Source organism: Oncorhynchus keta, chromosome 20, assembly GCF_023373465.1.
Source record: "Oncorhynchus keta strain PuntledgeMale-10-30-2019 chromosome 20, Oket_V2, whole genome shotgun sequence".
Taxonomy (NCBI): domain Eukaryota; kingdom Metazoa; phylum Chordata; class Actinopteri; order Salmoniformes; family Salmonidae; genus Oncorhynchus; species Oncorhynchus keta.
The window spans coordinates 15,288,897-15,308,646 of NC_068440.1; the positions used below are offsets into that span (position 1 = coordinate 15,288,897).

General features: G+C 48.0%; 1 protein-coding gene across 1 annotated transcript in view; it reads right to left on the bottom strand.

Annotated features, from left to right (window-relative positions):
• The window catches only part of LOC118399464 (protein FAM135B-like), a 60,558-nt gene that overhangs the window by 8,573 nt on the left and 32,235 nt on the right, over positions 1 to 19,750 (bottom strand). The window contains exons 5-16 of the mRNA XM_052472159.1: positions 19,533 to 19,603; positions 18,410 to 18,583; positions 17,996 to 18,128; positions 10,975 to 11,128; positions 10,721 to 10,770; positions 9,670 to 9,825; positions 7,736 to 7,809; positions 7,377 to 7,531; positions 4,779 to 7,083; positions 4,434 to 4,600; positions 4,103 to 4,194; positions 3,808 to 3,905 (exon numbers count right to left, since the gene is read on the bottom strand). Of these exons, the coding sequence (XP_052328119.1) occupies positions 3,808 to 3,905; positions 4,103 to 4,194; positions 4,434 to 4,600; positions 4,779 to 7,083; positions 7,377 to 7,531; positions 7,736 to 7,809; positions 9,670 to 9,825; positions 10,721 to 10,770; positions 10,975 to 11,128; positions 17,996 to 18,128; positions 18,410 to 18,583; positions 19,533 to 19,603 (3,629 nt within the window). The remainder of the gene's footprint in view (positions 1 to 3,807; positions 3,906 to 4,102; positions 4,195 to 4,433; positions 4,601 to 4,778; positions 7,084 to 7,376; positions 7,532 to 7,735; positions 7,810 to 9,669; positions 9,826 to 10,720; positions 10,771 to 10,974; positions 11,129 to 17,995; positions 18,129 to 18,409; positions 18,584 to 19,532; positions 19,604 to 19,750) is intronic.

Genomic DNA, 19,750 nt, shown 5'->3' on the forward strand with positions numbered 1-19,750 from the left:
GCCCAGTTTACAATGCCTACAGCTTCCACACAATGTCGCCAGTACTGGCAATTCAGTTGTAGTTTATCCTTGGTGGGATGACAAATAGGCACTTCCTGTCTTCGGGTCCACCGAAGGAAGTTATTGTCACGAATCCCGCTTCCTGTGTCTGTGTTTGCCTGTGTTTCTGTCCTGGAGTGTGTTTCCGGTGTCCTGGAACGCACCCTGTCTGGTTGCCGGGCGAATTAGCTTGTTGGGAGATCGATGTTCACCCGCACCTGTATCCCATCAGTAATCTGCACACCTGTCCTGATCATCACCTCTCCCCTTCAAAGGCTCTGACCTGACATCCATTCCCTGCCGGATCGTTAGCCATGAACAGTATGTTGTGCCCACGAACCAGCCTCCAGTTTATAGAGTTTGTTTTATTGTTTTGTACGTCTTGCTTTGGCTTTAACTTACCGCCGTTTGTTTTGTCTACAGCCATTCACCCGGAACCCATCCCCCATCCCCATACCCCATCCCTGTCATACCCCATCCCTGACATACCCCATCCCTGTCATACCCCATCCCTGACATACCCCATCCCTGACATACCCCATCCCTGTCATACCCCATCCCTGTCATACCCCATCCCTGACATACCCCATCCCTGACATACCCCATCCCTGTCATACCCCATCCCTGTCATACCCCATCCCTGACATACCCCATCCCTGTCATACCCCATCCCTGACATACCCCATCCCTGACATACCCCATCCCTGTCATACCCCATCCCTGACATACCCCATCCCTGACATACCCCATCCCTGACATACCCCATCCCTGTCATACCCCATCCCCATCCCTGTCATACCCCATCCCTGACATACCCCATCCCTGACATACCCCATCCCTGACATACCCCATCCCTGTCATACCCCATCCCTGTCATACCCCATCCCTGACATACCCCATCCCTGACATACCCCATCCCTGTCATACCCCATCCCTGTCATACCCCATCCCTGTCATACCCCATCCCTGTCATACCCCATCCCTGTCATACCCCATCCCTGTCATACCCCATCCCTGTCATACCCCATCCCTGTCATACCCCATCCCTGTCATACCCCATCCCTGTCATACCCCATCCCTGTCATACCCCATCCCTGTCATACCCCATCCCTGTCATACCCCATCCCTGTCATACCCCATCCCTGTCATACCCCATCCCTGTCATACCCCATCCCTGTCATACCCCATCCCTGTCATACCCCATCCCTGACATACCCCATCCCTGTCATACCCCATCCCTGTCATACCCCATCCCTGTCATACCCCATCCCTGACATACCCCATCCCTGACATACCCCATCCCTGACATACCCCATCCCTGACATACCCCATCCCTGTCATACCCCATCCCTGTCATACCCCATCCCTGTCATACCCCATCCCTGACATACCCCATCCCTGACATACCCCATCCCTGACATACCCCATCCCTGACATACCCCATCCCTGACATACCCCATCCCTGTCATACCCCATCCCTGACATACCCCATCCCTGTCTGCTCCTCCACCCTGAACCCATACCCCATCCCTGACATACCCCATCCCTGACATACCCCATCCCTGACATACCCCATCCCTGACATACCCCATCCCTGTCTGCTCCTCCACCCTGAACCCATACCCCATCCCTGTCATACCCCATCCCTGTCATACCCCATCCCTGTCATACCCCATCCCTGACATACCCCATCCCTGTCTGCTCGTCACCAGTGTGTTGTTATCCATTGGATCAGCCTATCCACTCCCATCAACCCACCTCCGCTGCCCTCTCCTCCACCCAGAACCCATACCCCATCCCTGTCATACCCCATCCCTGTCTGCTCGTCACCAGTGTGTTGTTATCCATTGGATCAGCCTATCCACTCCCATCAACCCACCTCCGCTGCCCTCTCCTCCACCCAGAACCCATACCCCATCCCTGTCATACCCCATCCCTGTCATCGCCAGTGTGTTGTTATCCATTGGATCAGCCTATCCACTCCCATCAACCCACCTCCGCTGCCCGCTCCTCCACCCGGAACCCATACCCCATCCCTGACATACCCCATCCCTGTCTGCTCATCGCCAGTGTGTTGTTATCCATTGGATCAGCCTATCCACTCCCATCAACCCACCTCCGCTGCCCTCTCCTCCACCCGGGACCCATACCCCATCCCTGCCCTCTCCTCCACCCAGAACCCATACCCCATCCCTGTCATACCCCATCCCTGTCATACCCCATCCCTGTCTGCTCGTCACCAGTGTGTTGTTATCCATTGGATCAGCCTATCCACTCCCATCAACCCACCTCCGCTGCCCTCTCCTCCACCCGGAACTATCTACCTCCACGTTCTCATTGATTAATAAATACTCACCATCTTTATACTCACCTTGTCCTGGTCTGCTTCTGGGTCCAATTCTGGTAAACCCTGACAGTTATGAAAGGTAGAATATGGACGATGATTTCAAGACTTGCTGCTATCGAATACAGATCGCCCCGTGATCAATCTGATCGATTATTAACGTTTACTAATACCTAAAGTTGATTTACAAAAGTAGTTTGAAGTGTTTTGTCAAAGTTTATAGGTAACTTTTTTAATTTAAAAAAATGACGTTGCGTTTTGGAAACGTGCTTTTTCCTGGATCAGACGGGCTTCATAAATGGACATTTTGGGTATACATGGACGGATTTAATCGAAAAAAATACCCAATTGTGATGTTTATGGGACATATAGGAGTGCCAACAAAGAAGCTCGTCAAAGGTAATGAATGTTTTATATTTTATTTCTGCGTTTTGTGTAGAGCCGGCTACGCTAATTATTCTGTTTACGTCCCCTTTGTGTATTCCGGGGGGTGCATGCTATCAGATAATAGCTTCTCATGCTTTCGCCGAAAAGCATTTTACAAATCTGACATGTTGGCTAGATTCACAACGAGTGTAGCTTTAATTGAGTGCCCTGCATGTGAGTTCTAATGAAAGTTTGAGTTGTATCGAGTACTATTTGTTGGCGCTCTGAAATCTCCGCTGATTTTGATCCCTGTACAGGGACAGCAGCCGTAAAAGGATAAAACACCTTAAGTTCATTTCCCCCTCATCTCTTTCCTTAGTTTCCTTAACTTTAAGTCAGTTGCACAAAACATTTTAATGTGAATTCCCCCATGAAATTAGGTGAATAAGTTAAGGGTGACCGTGAGGTCCCTTAACAGCTTCATTCAGTATGGTTATCAATGCAAACAATTTGTGGAGGTGGATGTTGCTTTCATCTGCCCTTGTTACCAGCTAGTGACTTAGCCAAACAACAGAAGATGCACAATCCATGGCTACGACTGAAATGGGATACATTGTTGTACAACTGAATGCATTCAACTAAACCCCTCTGGATCAGAGCGGTGCAGGGGGCTGTCATAACAGACATCCACGGCACCCCGGGAACAGTGGGTTAACTGCCTTGCTCAGGGGCAGAACGACAGATTTTTACCTATTCAGTTCAGGGATTCGATCCAGCAACCTTTTGGTTACTGGTCCAACACTCTAACCACTAGGCCACTTGCCACTGGCAGTTAGCTGGCAGTTAGCTAGCGATATAGCTTGAAGTGCTAGAAAGTAATAAAAAAACAAGTTGAGAAAAAATGTACTACAAAAAATAATATGGTTATCCTGTCTTGATTGTAGAAGTTCTATTTTTCTATCTCACAAAATAAATGTGTGATAGTTACAACTGACCTTAAGGTTGTGTGGTGGTTAGGAGACTTGACCTTAATGTTGTGTAGTGGTTAGGATACTGACCTTATCCGTCCGACGGTGAGGTTGTACAGCTGAATGTGTTGGATGATCTCGTCTATTAGCCTGTCCGTCATGGTGTCAAAATCTGCAAACGTGTCAGTCTGCAGCCAAGTGAGAGGAAACAACCAACATATTTTTACATTTATTTAACCAGGAAATCCTATAGATACAAATACCTCTTTAACAAGGGTACTCTGGTATAAAGTAGCTACAATATAAAGCATATTCACAGGATTATCGATTTACAAAAATCTATATTTATTGTATTAATGTGCAGACAGAATATTCTGTATTTTACCTGGTTCCTCTCAGACATGAGGAAGTCCAGTCTGGACCCTGGTAAACCCAGCTCTATGAAGGTCTTCACCAGGCGAAGGTCTGCACTGTTCCCTAGGAGGACACAATAAAACAATACACCTTCAAACTGCTGGCCCCTGATCTGTATGTAAGCATAGAGGGGGGACTCAAACGATATTCTGGACTGTTCTGTTGTTTTGATTAAAGTTGCATTGTCCTAGCATTGGACAACATTGTATGCTGTTTTACCATCCAGGCCATGGACATATACAATCAGGTGGATCAGGTGATTGGTTGATTTAATTGATTGCTTGATTGATTGATTGTCTCACCATCAAGGCCGTGGACACAGACAACCAGGTGTATGCCATCCTCAAACTCCTCATCCTCCTCCTCAGGGGGGAAGTAGGGCAGGTCGGAGGCCAGGTGAGGGAGGTCACTGTACAGGGTTGCCTGGAACACCAGGTCTTTCATCAGATCCTCTTTGGACCTGTAGAAACTGGAAAACAGTGTGGGCAGAAGGGACAAGTGATGGTCAGAGGTGGAACCATTGTTGGAAATAACAACAGCATCATTATGGGAAATCACACACTCACAAGAACTCATCATCAAAGAGGTCAAAGAGCAAACATCTGACTTCCGTCTCATTCAAAGACTAGAAAGACAAAACAACTCACTGCAGCATCCTCTCGTTTGTGTCGTCGTCTGGCCCCAGGGAGTTGGACGAGGATGAGGAGATGATGCCGAAGGACCCCAGGGGCTGATGGGTAATGGGGGATGCGGCTTGTCGAGTGGAGATGCCGCTAATGGACGGTGAGTCCCGGAGGACGGAGGAGAAGGGAAGACAGGTCGGAGCGCAGGACACAGACATATTCACCACCTCCACCACCTTCCTGTTCATAAAGGACAGGCCTGACCCTGAGGTTGACCCCGAGCCTGACCCTGACTCCGAGCTACTGGGAATCTTAGCCGGCTTGGTCTGACTGGTGAGATCCAGCTGCTCTCGCTCGTTGGCCGGGAGCCCTATGAGGTCATCAGACCTGGCCCTATCATTGACAGTAAGGCCTATGAGGTGGATGGGTCTCTCTGTGTGGTTGGGGATAGAGGGGATAGGCCTGGGGTCATGGAGGCTCTTCCTCTGTGAGACCACCACTAGGTCACGCAGCCCGACCCGATGGAGGCTCTGGCAGGGAGTATGATGATGATCCAGTAGGTCCTGGTCAACAAGGTCATTCAACCCAATCTGATGGAGACTCTGACAGTCATTCCTGACTGGATTATCCTCCACATCATCCACCAGCACACCGCTGTCATGTTCACAGGGTTTTGTCTCACAGCTACAGGGGGCGAAGTCTACTTCACAGGGACCTGAGGCCACTGAGTTTGGGACACCACGGCTATCTCCTCTGTGATGTTTCTTATCCTCCATCTGACTGACTACAGCTGGATCCTTCACATCATCATGGCATTCAACATACTGTTGGAACAGCAAGACTTCCGGTACTCGACTAATGCCACTTAACACTGCTTTCATGTCCTGAGTGTCTGACAGGGCCACTGGCAAAGCAGAATCATTAGATCTAAGAGTTTCTTTAAGAACATGACAACTCTCTATATGAGCTCTGGTCACATGCTGGGGTGGTGAGGGCGCAGCTACCCAGTCCAACAGACCAACCTCAGGCAGCTCTCCCTCTTGGATGTCCTCTAGAGAGGAGTAGTTTCCCCCGGATAAGGACTCCTGGTGTCTAATCAAGTCCTCAGTCATTACATGGGTGGGAGCAGTGGAGATGGAGAAGCATCCCACCTCCTGGTCCTGGTACCCGCTGGTCCCCTCGCTCTCCGTGTCTACCTCCGCCTCCGCTCCTCCCTGGTCCTCTTCTGTGTCCTCAGGGCTGGAGATCTGAGGAGCTGAGACCGACTTGGTCAGTTTACTGAGCTGTTGCTGGTACCTCTGTTCCTCGTCGTCCTCGTAGGGCAGGGACGAGATGGAGGTGAGGGAGGCCTGGATACCCATACTGCCACCCCCTCCGCCGGGCAGGCTGCCCCCACTGGCTCCACTCTCTGTCTGCAGGCCCTCCAGGGAGCTGCGGTGGGCTGGGTGTCTCCTCTCCAGGCGCTGCAGTACCATTATCTCCTCCAGAGGGCGCCCTCCTCCAGTCCGGTGAGCGTCCAGGAGCCAGGCCATTGAGCTTGGCTCACTCTCGATGCCTGAGTCAGAGATGATGGAGGGGGAGCGGTTCATTATCTTTGGGCCCCCCACCCCCACCACCCCTCGGTGGGCCAGCTCTCTCCTCAGGTCCGTAGGTAGAGGGTGCGTGAGAGGATGATCTTTGAGTGCAGCCTGGGGGTAAGTGGTTAGACGGCTCAGAGGAACATACTTGCTGTCGTCGTCCATAGCAATGTCATTCTCTTCTACATCCAAGTCAATTCCTGTACTGATAATGTTCTGGTATCTCTGTGTGATGATGTCCTGGTGGTTCTCCAAGTCTTTCCAAGTCGTGTCTTCACGGTTAGAGGTATGTTGTGGGTCCGTACACTGTTTGTGGTTGGAGGAGATCATTAGCACTGCCTCTCCTCTGAATGGATCCACATCAGTGGGCCTGACTCTGATTATTCTCAGGCCTAAACCAGGGCTCTCCTCTGATTTATCCTCTGCCTTGGCCTGCTCCTCTGGATCCCCTGGCTGGACTGGTTCTCCCTGGTCTGGTTCTCCCTGGTCTGGTTCTCCCTGGTCTGGGTCTGCCTTGTCCGGGTCTGATGTCTCTCCTATCTTGTCAGTAATAATGCTCTGCACTCCTATGAGAGACCCGTGTGTAGACAGGTCCATGCAGTCCTCACTGTCTTTAGGTTCCTGGGTTGGTATTGCTGGTGAGCTGGTGAGCTGGTCCAGGGGAGGAGGGCTATTGTTGGCATCAGTGACAGGAAGGTCGGGGATGGCCTGCTCACTGGTGGACATAGGTGTTGGTATATATGATCCCCAATCTAGAAGGAAAGATGGATAAAAATGTTAGGTCTTACGCTAATACTAGATGTTTGAATTATGCTTATCTACACTACCTGAAAAGTAGGAATCTGAAACAGATAAAAGAGTATTGTTAGCACAAATAAAAGCAGACTCAGGCCAGTATTCAAAATAAAACAGATTAACAACCTATGGACTACTTAAAGGTGAATTCTTGTTGAGCCATCAGCGATTATGATCTCTGCGAATGTAGAGGAAAATGTCTTTAAATGTACAAAGCTGCTGAATGAAATCCCGGACTTAGTCAACTCACCTGTCCGTGGAGACTCTACATATCTATCTTCGAAGATGATAGGCAGGCTGTTCCAGTCTCCGTCAATGTCCAGGCATTCTACAGGTAACGGTGGCATCCTGGTCAGGTAGTTGGAGCTACGCACCTCCACAGCTATCTGACCGTGTCTGTTGATCCTTCAACCAGGAGAAAGAAGATAGAGGAAGAAGACGATGTTAAGAGGAGAAAGAAGAAGAAGATGACTTTTTGCTATCTATCATAACGACTCGAACACATTGGACTTACATTTCCTCCATTCATAGAATGAAATCTCAGGTGAAGCATGAACATAACATTTTGTGTAAAACAGAGTGACAAAACTACATCATGCCAATACTCACAGGTCCTCTTGAAATGTCAGGGATGTCTCTTTGGGGTGTTCTGTGAAGAAGTATGCCTCTGAAAACCGCCTGACCTGACACCAGCACAAAATACAAATGAGAACCACCTTCATTTTCTCACTGAGAAACCTACAGAGTTAGTACTGTATGCATGAAAGGCAAAGATTTGATCTTCAAAATGGTGTAAAAGTTAATAGTGTAAAAATGGTTCAAATATAGGTAACTCCCAAAATAAAGGAAACACTTGAGTAAATGAGCGGGACGATGTATTTTGAAAGCAGGTGTTTCTACACAGGTGGGTCCTGAGTTAGTTACGAATTAACGTTACATCATACTTAGAAAATGCCCAGTTGCCCATTATTTTGGCTAGAAGAGATCTTAGTGACTATGAAAGAGGGGTCTCAAAGGAGTATAGGAGGTTTAACGGATGTGAGTGTGTGAGTGTGTGAGTGTGTGAGTGTGTGTGTGTGTGTGTGTGTGTGTGTGTGTGTGTGTGTGTGTGTGTGTGTGTGTGTGTGTGTGTGTGTGTGTGTGTGTGTGTGTGTGTGTGTGTGTGTGTGTGTATATCTGTATCTCAGTCACAAGGGGTCTCATTGATAAATCGTGCGTACTTAGAAAATATATCCCAAAGTGTGCTTGTGCCGGTTTTCCAGCAAAAGTTAGCGTTTATAAAAATGTAACTTAACGTGACAATTTCCTTTCCTCCACGCAAACTTCAGACCATGCGTACGTACATCTTATAGTGGTTGAAGTATTGTATTGCAAGCAGGTATTTTGTGGGGGATATGATGACAGGCTTATTGATCAAATAATCATAATAACACGATGTAGCCTATTTCCTTTAGTTGGAATGTAAAATAATTAGACATAGGAATCCATTTCCTATTTCTGTCATTTTTTAAAAAACCATTGCAGAATAAATTCCCCACCTTTCGTAGCTGTGATGGGTTCACATTACTGATGGTACCAGACGACACATCACCATGCGCATCTCTAATTTAACTGGGCCTATTTAAATAGATAGGCTATGCATTTCAAGTTTGGCTGTATGTGATCCCATGAGCAGTGCGGTTTATAGCCTACAGATCATTTTAATTAGGTGAACATCAAAACAGTTGCTCTTTTACTATGAAGTATGTACAGCGCATCCGGGAGGTATTCAGACCCCTTCCTTTTGTCCACATTTTGTTACGTTACAGCCTTATTCTAAAATGGATTCAATTATTTATTTGTTCCTCAGCAATCTACACACAATACCTAATAATGACAAAGAGAAAAAAGGTTTTGAGAAATATTTGCAAATGTGTAAAAAAATTTACAAATAAATACCTTATTTACATAAGTATTCTGACCCTTGGCTATGAGACTCGAAATTGTGCTCGGGAGCATCCTGTTTCCATTGATCATCCTTCAGATGTTTCTACAAAGTGATTGGAGTCCACCTGTGGTATATTAAGTTGTTTGGACATGATTTGGAAAGGCACAGACCTGTCTAGATTAGGTCCCACAGTTGACAGTGCGTGTCAGAGCAAAAACCAAGCCACGATGTCGAAGGCATAGGCCGTAGAGCTCCGAGACAGGATTGTGTCGAGGCACAGATCTGGCAAAGGGTACCCAAAAAATTACGTAGCATTGAAGGTCCCCAAGAACAGTGGCCTTCATTATTCTTAAATGGAAAACGGTTGGAAGCACCAAGACACTTCCTAGAGCTGGCCGCCCGCAATTGGGGGAGAAGGCCCTTGGTCAGGGAGGTGACCAAGAACCCGATGGTCACTCTGACAGTGCTCTAGAGTTCCACTGTGGAGAAGAAATAGTGAATAGTGGGCTTTGGAGAGTTCAAGACCTCGGCTTTAAAATAGATTAGATAGAATGTATGGGGGGTGTGTGATGTTCCTGAGGAGGGCAGGGGTTGGAGGTCAGGGGTTAGGGCTCACCCTGAGCGTGTGGTGTTCCTGGGCCAGGTGGGACAGGATATGTGTGTTGGGAACGGCAGCCTCCAGGAAGCGTGTCCACAGGGCCGACAGTTGGGAGCAGAGTTGGGTCAGGTCTCTACAGATCTGTTCTGCTACTTTCTCATGCCCCTCCTGCAGCTAGAGAAGGAAAGGAGAGAGGAGACAGACGAGGGTTAGGGTCAGCGTGTGGTGCTGGTTAGAGGTCAAAGGGCAGGTTAGGTAGAGCAGAGCTGTGTCAGGTCTACTGATATGTTCTGCTGCCTTCTAATGGAGGAGAGAGTGGATACAGATAGTATCTCTTTATATGCTCAATTCATTTATGGTATCTTAGATACTGTATATAGTAAAAGTACAGGTAACTGCCAAAATAATGGAAACACTTGAATAAATAGATAAGTATATTCAAAGCAGGTGCTTCCATACAGATGTGATTCCTGAGATCATTAAACAATTAATATGCCATCATGTTTAAGGTCATGTATAAAAATTCTTGGCAGGCCATTATTTTGGCTGGCGTGGCTTTGCCCTCATAGGATGTCAATGCCCCCCCTCCACAGGGCACGAGTGGTCACTGAATGGTTTGATTATTATGAAAACGGTGTAAATCATATGCCATGGCCGTCTCAGTCACCAGATCTCAACTCAATTGAACACTTGTTGGCGATTCTAGAGTGGGGCCTGTGACAGTGTTTCCTACCACCATCTACAAAACACCAAATTGTGTAATTTCTCATTGAAGAATGGTGTGGCATCCCTCCAATAGAGTTCCAGACACTTGTAGAATCTATGCCGAGGTGCATTGAAGCTGTTCTGGCTTGTGGAGATCCAACACCCTATTAAGATACTCTATTGTCTTGGTGTCTCCTTTATTTTGGCAGTTACCTGTATGTTGATAAAGTGAAACACTTTAATAATGGAATTGTTTTATGGAAATACTAGTCGAACATTGGAGAGGAAACAGAACATAGCTAATATAAATGTGGATACTGATCTTGGTTTTAATCAGTACTGTATGTCTCATACACCCACCTACCTGTAATTCTGTTCTGAGCAGATTTAGTGTTTCTTCCACAGGAAGCTCGTCTGTGGAGAGAAAGACAAGAGAAAGAGATTATTACAGCAAAGTGTGGCTCTACTCAGTCTTACACCGTATGAAGTAAACCCACTGTAAAAACAAAAATATTAAAAAAAAATACAATTGAACAATAAATGATTGACTTGATTGATTGCCACAATAGTCATAGCTAAATAATGAGGAAATGCTATTGTAACATGTTGTTGCCTCACCTATGTCCACCTGGTCCAGCTGTGGTATCTCCTTCATCACAGTGGTGTAGTAGGAACGTAGGCCTCTGTGTACCACCAGTAGGAGGCGACAGAGTCTACCATGCCATGTGTGAGCTCTCTGTAAACAGTTCTCACTGGGGACGTAGAAACTCCCCTGGGGGGAAGAGGGAAGAAGGAGAGGAGGAGAAGAGAGAGGATAAACACATGGAAGAGGGGAGAGACACATGGGAGACAGGAGAGAGGGAGAGACAAGGAGAAGAGAGAGGATAAACACATGGAAGAGGGGAGAGACATGGGGGACAGGAGAGAGTGAGAGACAAGGAGAAGAGAGAGGATAAACACATGGGAGACAGGAGAGACACATGGGAGACAGGAGAGACACATGGGAGACAGGAGAGACACATGGAAGACAGGAGAGACACATGGGAGACAGGAGAGACACATGGGAGACAGGAGAGACAAAGGAAGACAGGAGAGAGACATGGGAGACAGGAGAGACAAAGGAAGACAGGAGAGACACATGGGAGACAGGGAGACAGGAGAGACACATGGGAGACACAGGAGAGACGGAGAGACACATGGGAGACAGGAGAGACAGAGAGAGGGGAAGAGAGGAGAGACACATGGGAGACAGGAGAGACATGTAAGAGGGAGAGACACATGGGAGACAGGAGGAGAAACAGGAGAAGAGAGAGGATAAACACATGGAAGAGGGGAGAGACACATGGGAGACAGGAGAGACAGAGAGACAGGGGAAGAGAGAGGATAAACACATGGAAGAGGGGAGAGACACATGGGAGACAGGAGAGACGGAGAGACACATGGGAGACAGGAGAGACACATGGGAGACAGGAGAGACAAGGGAAGACAGGAGAGACACATGGGAGACAGGAGAGACACATGGGAGACAGGAGAGATGGAGAGACAAGGGAAAGAGAGAGGAGAGACACACGGGAGACAGGAGAGACACACGGGAGACAGGAGAGACACATGGGAGACAGGAGAGACACATGGGAGACAGGAGAGACACATGGGAGACAGGAGAGACACATGGGAGACAGGAGAGACACATGGGAGACAGGAGAGACACATGGGAGACAGGAGAGACACATGGGAGACAGGAGAGACGGAGAGACACATGGGAGACAGGAGAGACTGGAGAGACAAGGGAAAGAGACAGGAGAGACACACGGGAGACAGGAGAGACACACGGGAGACAGGAGAGACACATGGGAGACAGGAGAGACACATGGGAGACAGGAGAGACACATGGGAGACAGGAGAGACACATGGTAGACAGGAGAGACACATGGGAGACAGGAGAGACGGAGAGACACATGGGAGACAGGAGAGACGGAGAGACACATGGGAGACAGGAGAGACACATTGGAGACAGGAGAGATGGAGAGACACATGGGAGACAGGAGAGACACATGGAGACAGGAGAGACACATGGGAGACAGGAGAGACGGAGAGACACATGGGAGACATGAGAGCCACATGGGAGACAGGAGAGACACATGGGAGACAGGAGAGACGGAGAGACACATGGGAGACAGGAGAGACGGAGAGACACATGGGAGACAGGAGAGACGGAGAGACAAGGGGGAGACGGAGAGACGGAGAGACACATGGGAGACAGGAGAGACGGAGAGACAAGGGGAAGTGAGAGGAGAGACACATGGGAGACAGGAGAGACGGAGAGACACATGGGAGACAGGAGAGACGGAGAGACACATGGGAGACAGGAGAAGACACATGGGAGACAGGAGAGGCACATGGGAGACAGGAGAGACGGAGAGACACATGGGAGAGACGGAGAGACACATGGGAGACAGGAGAGACGGAGAGACACATGGGAGACAGGAGAGACGGAGAGACACATGGGAGACAGGAGAGACGGAGAGACACATGGGAGACAGGAGAGCCGGCGAGACAAGGGGAAGAGACCAGGAAGAAAAGAGACATGTTACTCCATCTAGGTCAAGTGATAACGAGCTGCTTTAATGACGGCCAAGTCCACATACTGGGACTCTACGGCCTCCCCAGTAGGAACCAATGAGCTCCCTCTGTGTAGCCTTGCCATTGATCTTGGTCTGGAACAGGATTTTATTAGGACCTTGTCTAGTGAGTTAACACCAATGTGTAAAGTCTCAGTCACCACAGGAGGTTTTGGACTCAAGCAGCTCCAAAACATAGCTTGGTACCCGGTAGTAAAACAACATTGATGTGGACGTGGTACTGGAAGATATAGAAGACGTGACCCTACAGTAGTTGTATGACATTTAACATGTCCTGTGGACAGGAACTAACTAACCTCACACTACCCAGTAACCACCAACTACTCAGACATCAGTAACAATCACTGGTGTTGTTTCATACAACATATATTAGACTGGGAAGGTGATGGATTGAAAGTTTAGCCAATCTGTTCATCAATGTTACTGTACTACCATTTTAAGGAAAGTATTTATTAGTAGTAATTCCTATTTCTCACCAGCAGGTGGCTCTCTAACCGCAAACCCACAGCACTTTCACCTCTGACACTGAACCAGTCCCAACACACACAGGCCCCAGCACCTTGGGATGCCAGTGCCTGGCCTCTGTCACTGTTTTCTGGACAGGGTCCATCTTCCTGTGACTGGCTGGCTGTTCTGGCTGCTTTGGCAGTTTTGTTTTAAAGATATATAATGATGGTGTATGTGTGTGAGTTTTAAAGGCATGTAATACTGGTGTATGTGTGCGAGTTTTAAAGGCATGTAATACTGGTGTATGTGTGTGAGTTTTAAAGGCATGTAATACTGGTGTATGTGTGTGAGTTTTAAAGGCATGTAATACTGGTGTATGTGTGTGAGTTTTAAAGGCATGTAATACTGGTGTATGTGTGTGAGTTTTAAAGGCATGTAATACTGGTGTATGTGTGTGAGTTTTAAAGGCATGTAATACTGGTGTATGTGTGTGAGTTTTAAAGGCATGTAATACTGGTGTATGTGTGTGAGTTTTAAAGGCATGTAATACTGGTGTATGTGTGTGAGTTTTAAAGGCATGTAATACTGGTGTATGTGTGTGAGTTTTAATGTGTGTGAGGCATGTAATACTGGTGTATGTGTGTGAGTTTTAAAGGCATGTAATACTGGTGTATGTGTGTGAGTTTTAAAGGCATGTAATACTGGTGTATGTGTGTGAGTTTTAAAGGCATGTAATACTGGTGTATGTGTGTGAGTTTTAAAGGCATGTAATACTGGTGTATGTGTGTGAGTTTTAAAGGCATGTAATACTGGTGTATGTGTGTGAGTTTTAAAGGCATGTAATACTGGTGTATGTGTGCGAGTTTTAAAGGCATGTAATACTGGTGTATGTGTGTGTGCACTATAATTTACCTTGGGGCAGTAAAGCGCAGTGCCCTATCATCATAGCTCTACTCTGCTCTGTAATAACAGATAATACTTCTGGATCCTCCACAACCAGGAAGGAACATCTGTATGTTTACTTTCATAGTTCCTTTGACCTTTATAGTGGCATACTGGGATATGGGGGTTGTGACATGGAACACCTCCAGGGGTAAAAATGAAAAATAGCTATTTCTGTCACTATGAACGCAGTCATTATCCCCCTCCCCCACAAAGCAGTCATTATCCCCCTCCCCCACAAAGCAGTCATTATCCCCCTCCCCCACAAAGCAGTCATTATCCCCCTCCCCCACAAAGCAGTCACTATCCCCCTCCCCCCACAAAGCAGTCACTATCCCCCCCCCCCCACAAAGCAGTCACTATCCCCCTCCCCCACAAAGCAGTCACTATCCCCCTCCCCCACAAAGCAGTCACTATCCCCCTCCCCCACAAAGCAGTCATTATCCCCCTCCCCCACAAAACAAAACTATTTTTTTCCTCACTGACAAGTCTAAGAGTCTCAACACACTTCACTCCATCGATCGACATCTGAGCATGTGCATGGGCGGAATCAGATTTTTGGGAGCAAACTTTTGTCCACATCGTCATTGCGTTCCACCCAGAGAGGAAGTCTGCCTTGTGTAGTGTATATCTACCAGGGGGCTTGGGGTGCCAGAGTAGCTTACCAAGCAAGAGGGAGGCAATCTTTGTGTAAATACAGTATATTTCTTATGCGAAGTAACCTTCTTTGGATACTGTATTACAGTCTTCTTAAGTCCTAATTGTCAGCAGCAGCCACATGCAAAGCTGACCGTCTGTTACAGGAAGGCTGAGTACACAGGTTACACGCTGGATCTGATGGCTGCTGCAGTGCACCATGGGATATGTAGTTACAGGGGGTCCATCTGCTCCGACAGAAATAGAACTCAGAGTTACAAAACAATGACATGCATGGGAATTCCTGCTCTAGTAATTATATTTCTATGGCTCACTATACATCTACATACAACAGGAACAGGGGACAAGCCAGCAGCTTGTCAGGCAGACAGGCTGGTAAAAATATCAGGACAGGTCTCTCTCTCGAGAAGGCCTGAGACTGTGTGCTTTCAGTATCTGAAGGTATCCTGCCTCTTGCTCTTGCATTGGTACCTGACATTCTCAACCACCCCACGAGGGTCCAAGATGAGTATCTCCCTCAGAAAATCTTTATCGCCTCTGATATTTCCGAGATACACATTTTTATACCAATGAGGAAATGTGAACGATGTAAAGAAAGTCCACATCCATGTTCTGCCCACCACAAGAGGCAGCACCACTATAATTCAGCTGACATCAACACAATTTTCCAACGACACGTGTCCAGATGGTGCAATAACAACACTCTTAATAATGAACAAAGAAAGAGTGTGGAAAAGCTGTGGCAGTATAAATAGGGTAGTGCTGAAAATGTGCTTATACCCTCCAGGTAGAGAGCCGTACATAAATAAGGGGTTTGAAGAGAGGAGAAAGGGAGAGAAGGATGGCACTCACACACACGCATGCACACACACACACACTGTGCTCTGTACACATTTCTCCTGCAGGTAAGCTACGTGGCAGTTGGAGGAGTACTCATTACGGGGATCAAACACCGCCCCCCGCCCGGCTAAATGCAGTGCTTATTAAAGTTCCCTGTTGGAGGCGCTGTATAAAACCCATGAAAGTTCCCTGTTGGAGGGGGCGCTGTGTAACCCATGAACAGGGGGAAAACCCATGAACAGGGGACGAGCCCGGTGTGTGTGTGTGTGTGTGTGTGTGTGTGTGTGTGTAACCCATGTGTGTGTGTGTGTGTGTGTAACCCATGTGTGTGTGTAACCCATGTGTGTGTGTGTGTGTGTGTGTGTGTGTGTGTGTAACCCATGAACAGGGGGAAGCCCAGGGGGGTGTGTGTGTGTGTGTGTGTGTGTGTGTAACCCATGAACAGGGGGCCGAGCCCGGTGTGGAACCGAGCCCGTGTGTGTGTGTGTGTGTGTGTAACCCATGAACAGGGGGGGCCGAGCCCGGTGTGTGTGTGTGTAACCCATGAACAGGGGGACGAGCCCGGTGTGTGTGTGTGTGTGTGTGTGTGTAACCCATGAACAAGGGGGCCAAACCGAGAGGAGGGGGGGCTATGAGGGGGGCAACCCAGCTCTCATTACAGATTTAGTGTTCAGTCTGTGACATCTGTCCACAGGGGGCCGAGAGGAGGGGCTATGAGGGGGGCAACCCAGCTCTCATTAAGATTTAGTGTTCAGTCTGTGACATCTGTCCACAGGGCCAAAGGGCTGGATCAGGGTGTGTGTATGAGGCACATGTTGGTGTGAGCAACATATTTTGCAATCACAGTAGCGACCTACGCCGGATAAGACTAGTGAAAAGTAGCTGCTCTGCCGGAGGAGGACAACCATACCGTTATCACTCACACACACACTTTACACAGACCTCATACAAACACACACACACCTCAAACACACACTTTACACAGACCTCAAACACACACTTTACACAGACCTCATACAAACACACACACACTTTACACAGACCTCATACAAACACACACACACCTCAAACACACACACACCTCAAACACACACTTTACACAGACCTCAAACACACACTTTACACAGACCTCATACAAACACACACACACACACACACACCTCAAACACACTCTTTACACAGACCTCATACAAACACACACCCTCACACACACACTTTACACAGACCTCATACAAACACACACACACACCTCAAACACAGGGGGGGCGGCTCATAAAAGTGGCTGGAAAGGAGCAAATGGAATGTTATCATACACCTGGAAACCATGGAAACCATGCGTTTGATCTGTTTGATACCATTCCACTGATTCCACTCCGGCCACGACCACGAGCTCATCCTCCCCAATTAAGGTGCCACCAACCTCCTGTGACTGAGAGCTGCTGTCGTTTCTCCTCCAGACGCCAGGCCACAGTCGCTCAGCACATTAATATGGACGCAGCCTCAGTGTCCTGCGAGCCTGGTCTGGCCACATGGGATAATGAGACATTAATAGGGACGCAGCCTCAGTGTCCTGCGAGCCTGGTCTGGCCGCGTGGGATAATGAGACATTAATAGGGACGCAGCCTCAGTGTCCTGCGAGCCTGGTCTGGCCACATGGGATAATGAGACATTAATAGGGACGCAGCCTCAGTGTCCTGTGAGCCTGGTCTGGCCACATGGGATAATGAGACATTAATAGGGACGCAGCCTCAGTGTCCTGCGAGCCTGGTCTGGCCACATGGGATAATGAGACATTAATAGGGACGCAGCCTCAGTGTCCAGCCTCACTGTCTCTAATACTTCTAGAGGGACCTGACTGATGACCTGTCCTTACAATAGTGCAGGGAGGGAGCGACAGAGAAAGATAGCTTTGATTCAGTTCTTCTGTCTCTTGGCTCTCTCTCTTCAGTGTGAACTCTGTGGGCCACTTTCCCATATTCAGGTTGCCATTTGAGTATTACTTTAAGTCAAGGACTAGGCTTGTTTGTGTTGACCAGTTACTGTCCTCTGTAAGGTTTATTGAGAAACCTTGTACTCGTGCACTTACAATACAGTTTGACTTGATTTGACTGTACCTCTGTGATGACAGGTTTGCAGTATCCAGCCCCGAACATCAGGTTCTCCATGGATACCCCCATGGCTGACGGGTCAATACCGTTCTCTGGGGAGCCCTTTCCCAGCCAGGAACCCTTCCCTGTATGGGCAAAACTATGGAGAGAGCCAGAGAGAAGAGCAGTTAGTCATTATGTAATTCAGTTCTGGTGTAATCCTAGAAAAGAATGGCTGAACATTCAGGTTAAGATTTTGCCAAGTGGTTTCATCAAGTGTTTGAAAAACAACTTATTCAAGTAGCAGGCCAGTGGATGCACTCTCAGAGCAGGTTGCCAAACTAAACCCATTCTAACAGGAGAGGAGATACGTGGTGTGAGAGCTACGAAGTGATCATCAGTGTGACATGTACACACACAAAGACACACACGCAGCATTACCTGATGAGTGGTTGATGCAAGGCCACCAAGGATGCGTGTATGGAGACAGAGACGACGGACAGGTGGAAGTAGTCGAACATGACAGGTACATGGTGGTGGAGACCGCTCCTGGGGTGGAAGTGGAGACCCAGGGTTCTACTGCTGATGACTGGGACTGTCACGATGTCCCCTAACCTAGAGACAACACAGTTAGCATCTAACCCCGCCTGAGAACGACAGCAGAGAGAGGCCATGCCAGAACAGTAAACAGTTACAACATCATGCCAAAGACAGTGAATGCCAATTTAAAATGCATTGTGCAAACTATTATCCGTTTAAAGGACATCATGTAATGGGTTATCATCCAGCTAGGACAATAGACAAGAAAGCACACCGGTGTGGTGAACAAATGAATCTGGGGCAATAACGTTGAAACTTGAACATGGTAATACTCTTCACACACTAACACCGGGTGACCCCGATTGGCACAAGTTCTGAGCAGCAAAGTCTGAGAAGTTGTACGCGCTCCAAATGGGATGTTTAATGAGCCCTCCAGGACACATATCTATCACCTGTCGGTGGCCTACAGTAACAGTCGAGCTACTGAGCAGAGCCACAGCACAAACACGCAAACGTTGGACGTCGGAGTGACAGCATTCAACAGTAACTCATCCTTTATTACACACGCACGCACGCACACGCACACACACACACACACACACACACACACACACACACACACACACACACACACACACACACACACACACACACACACACACACACACACACACACACACACACACACACACACACACACACACTCAGACAGACAGACAGACAAATGCACACGTGCACACTCATACGAATGTGCACAACACATGCAAGTCTGCACAGAGACGTGGGTAAAGTAGTGTTTTTAATTGACTAGTGTTTTTTCCTGACAGTGCAGTCTGTCAGTCTGTTAGAGCCAGAGGCATTTCACTGGCAGGACATCATTAAGACCTGGGCCTCAGCACTACTAACTGAGGGCCTCTCACAACTGACAGGACAGATAGGGGAGGGGGAAAGGAGGAGAGATGGGGAGAAGGTGAAAAGAAAAGTGCCAGAGAAAAGGGAGTATGTAGCCGAGTGTTAAACGTACTGTTGCTCGTTGTCTGTGAAGTGAAGATCCAGCTTCAACTGAAAGTCCACTTCACTCAGAGCCTCTTCCACCTGTGAGAACAGAAACACAGTCACAATATCAACAAGACTGTATCAACTAGAATTAGACAAATCAGCAATGAAATTCAATGGGTATAGAAAAGAAATGGTGTAAAACCATACCAGTGTAACAACACTATCGTGGGACATTAAACCATG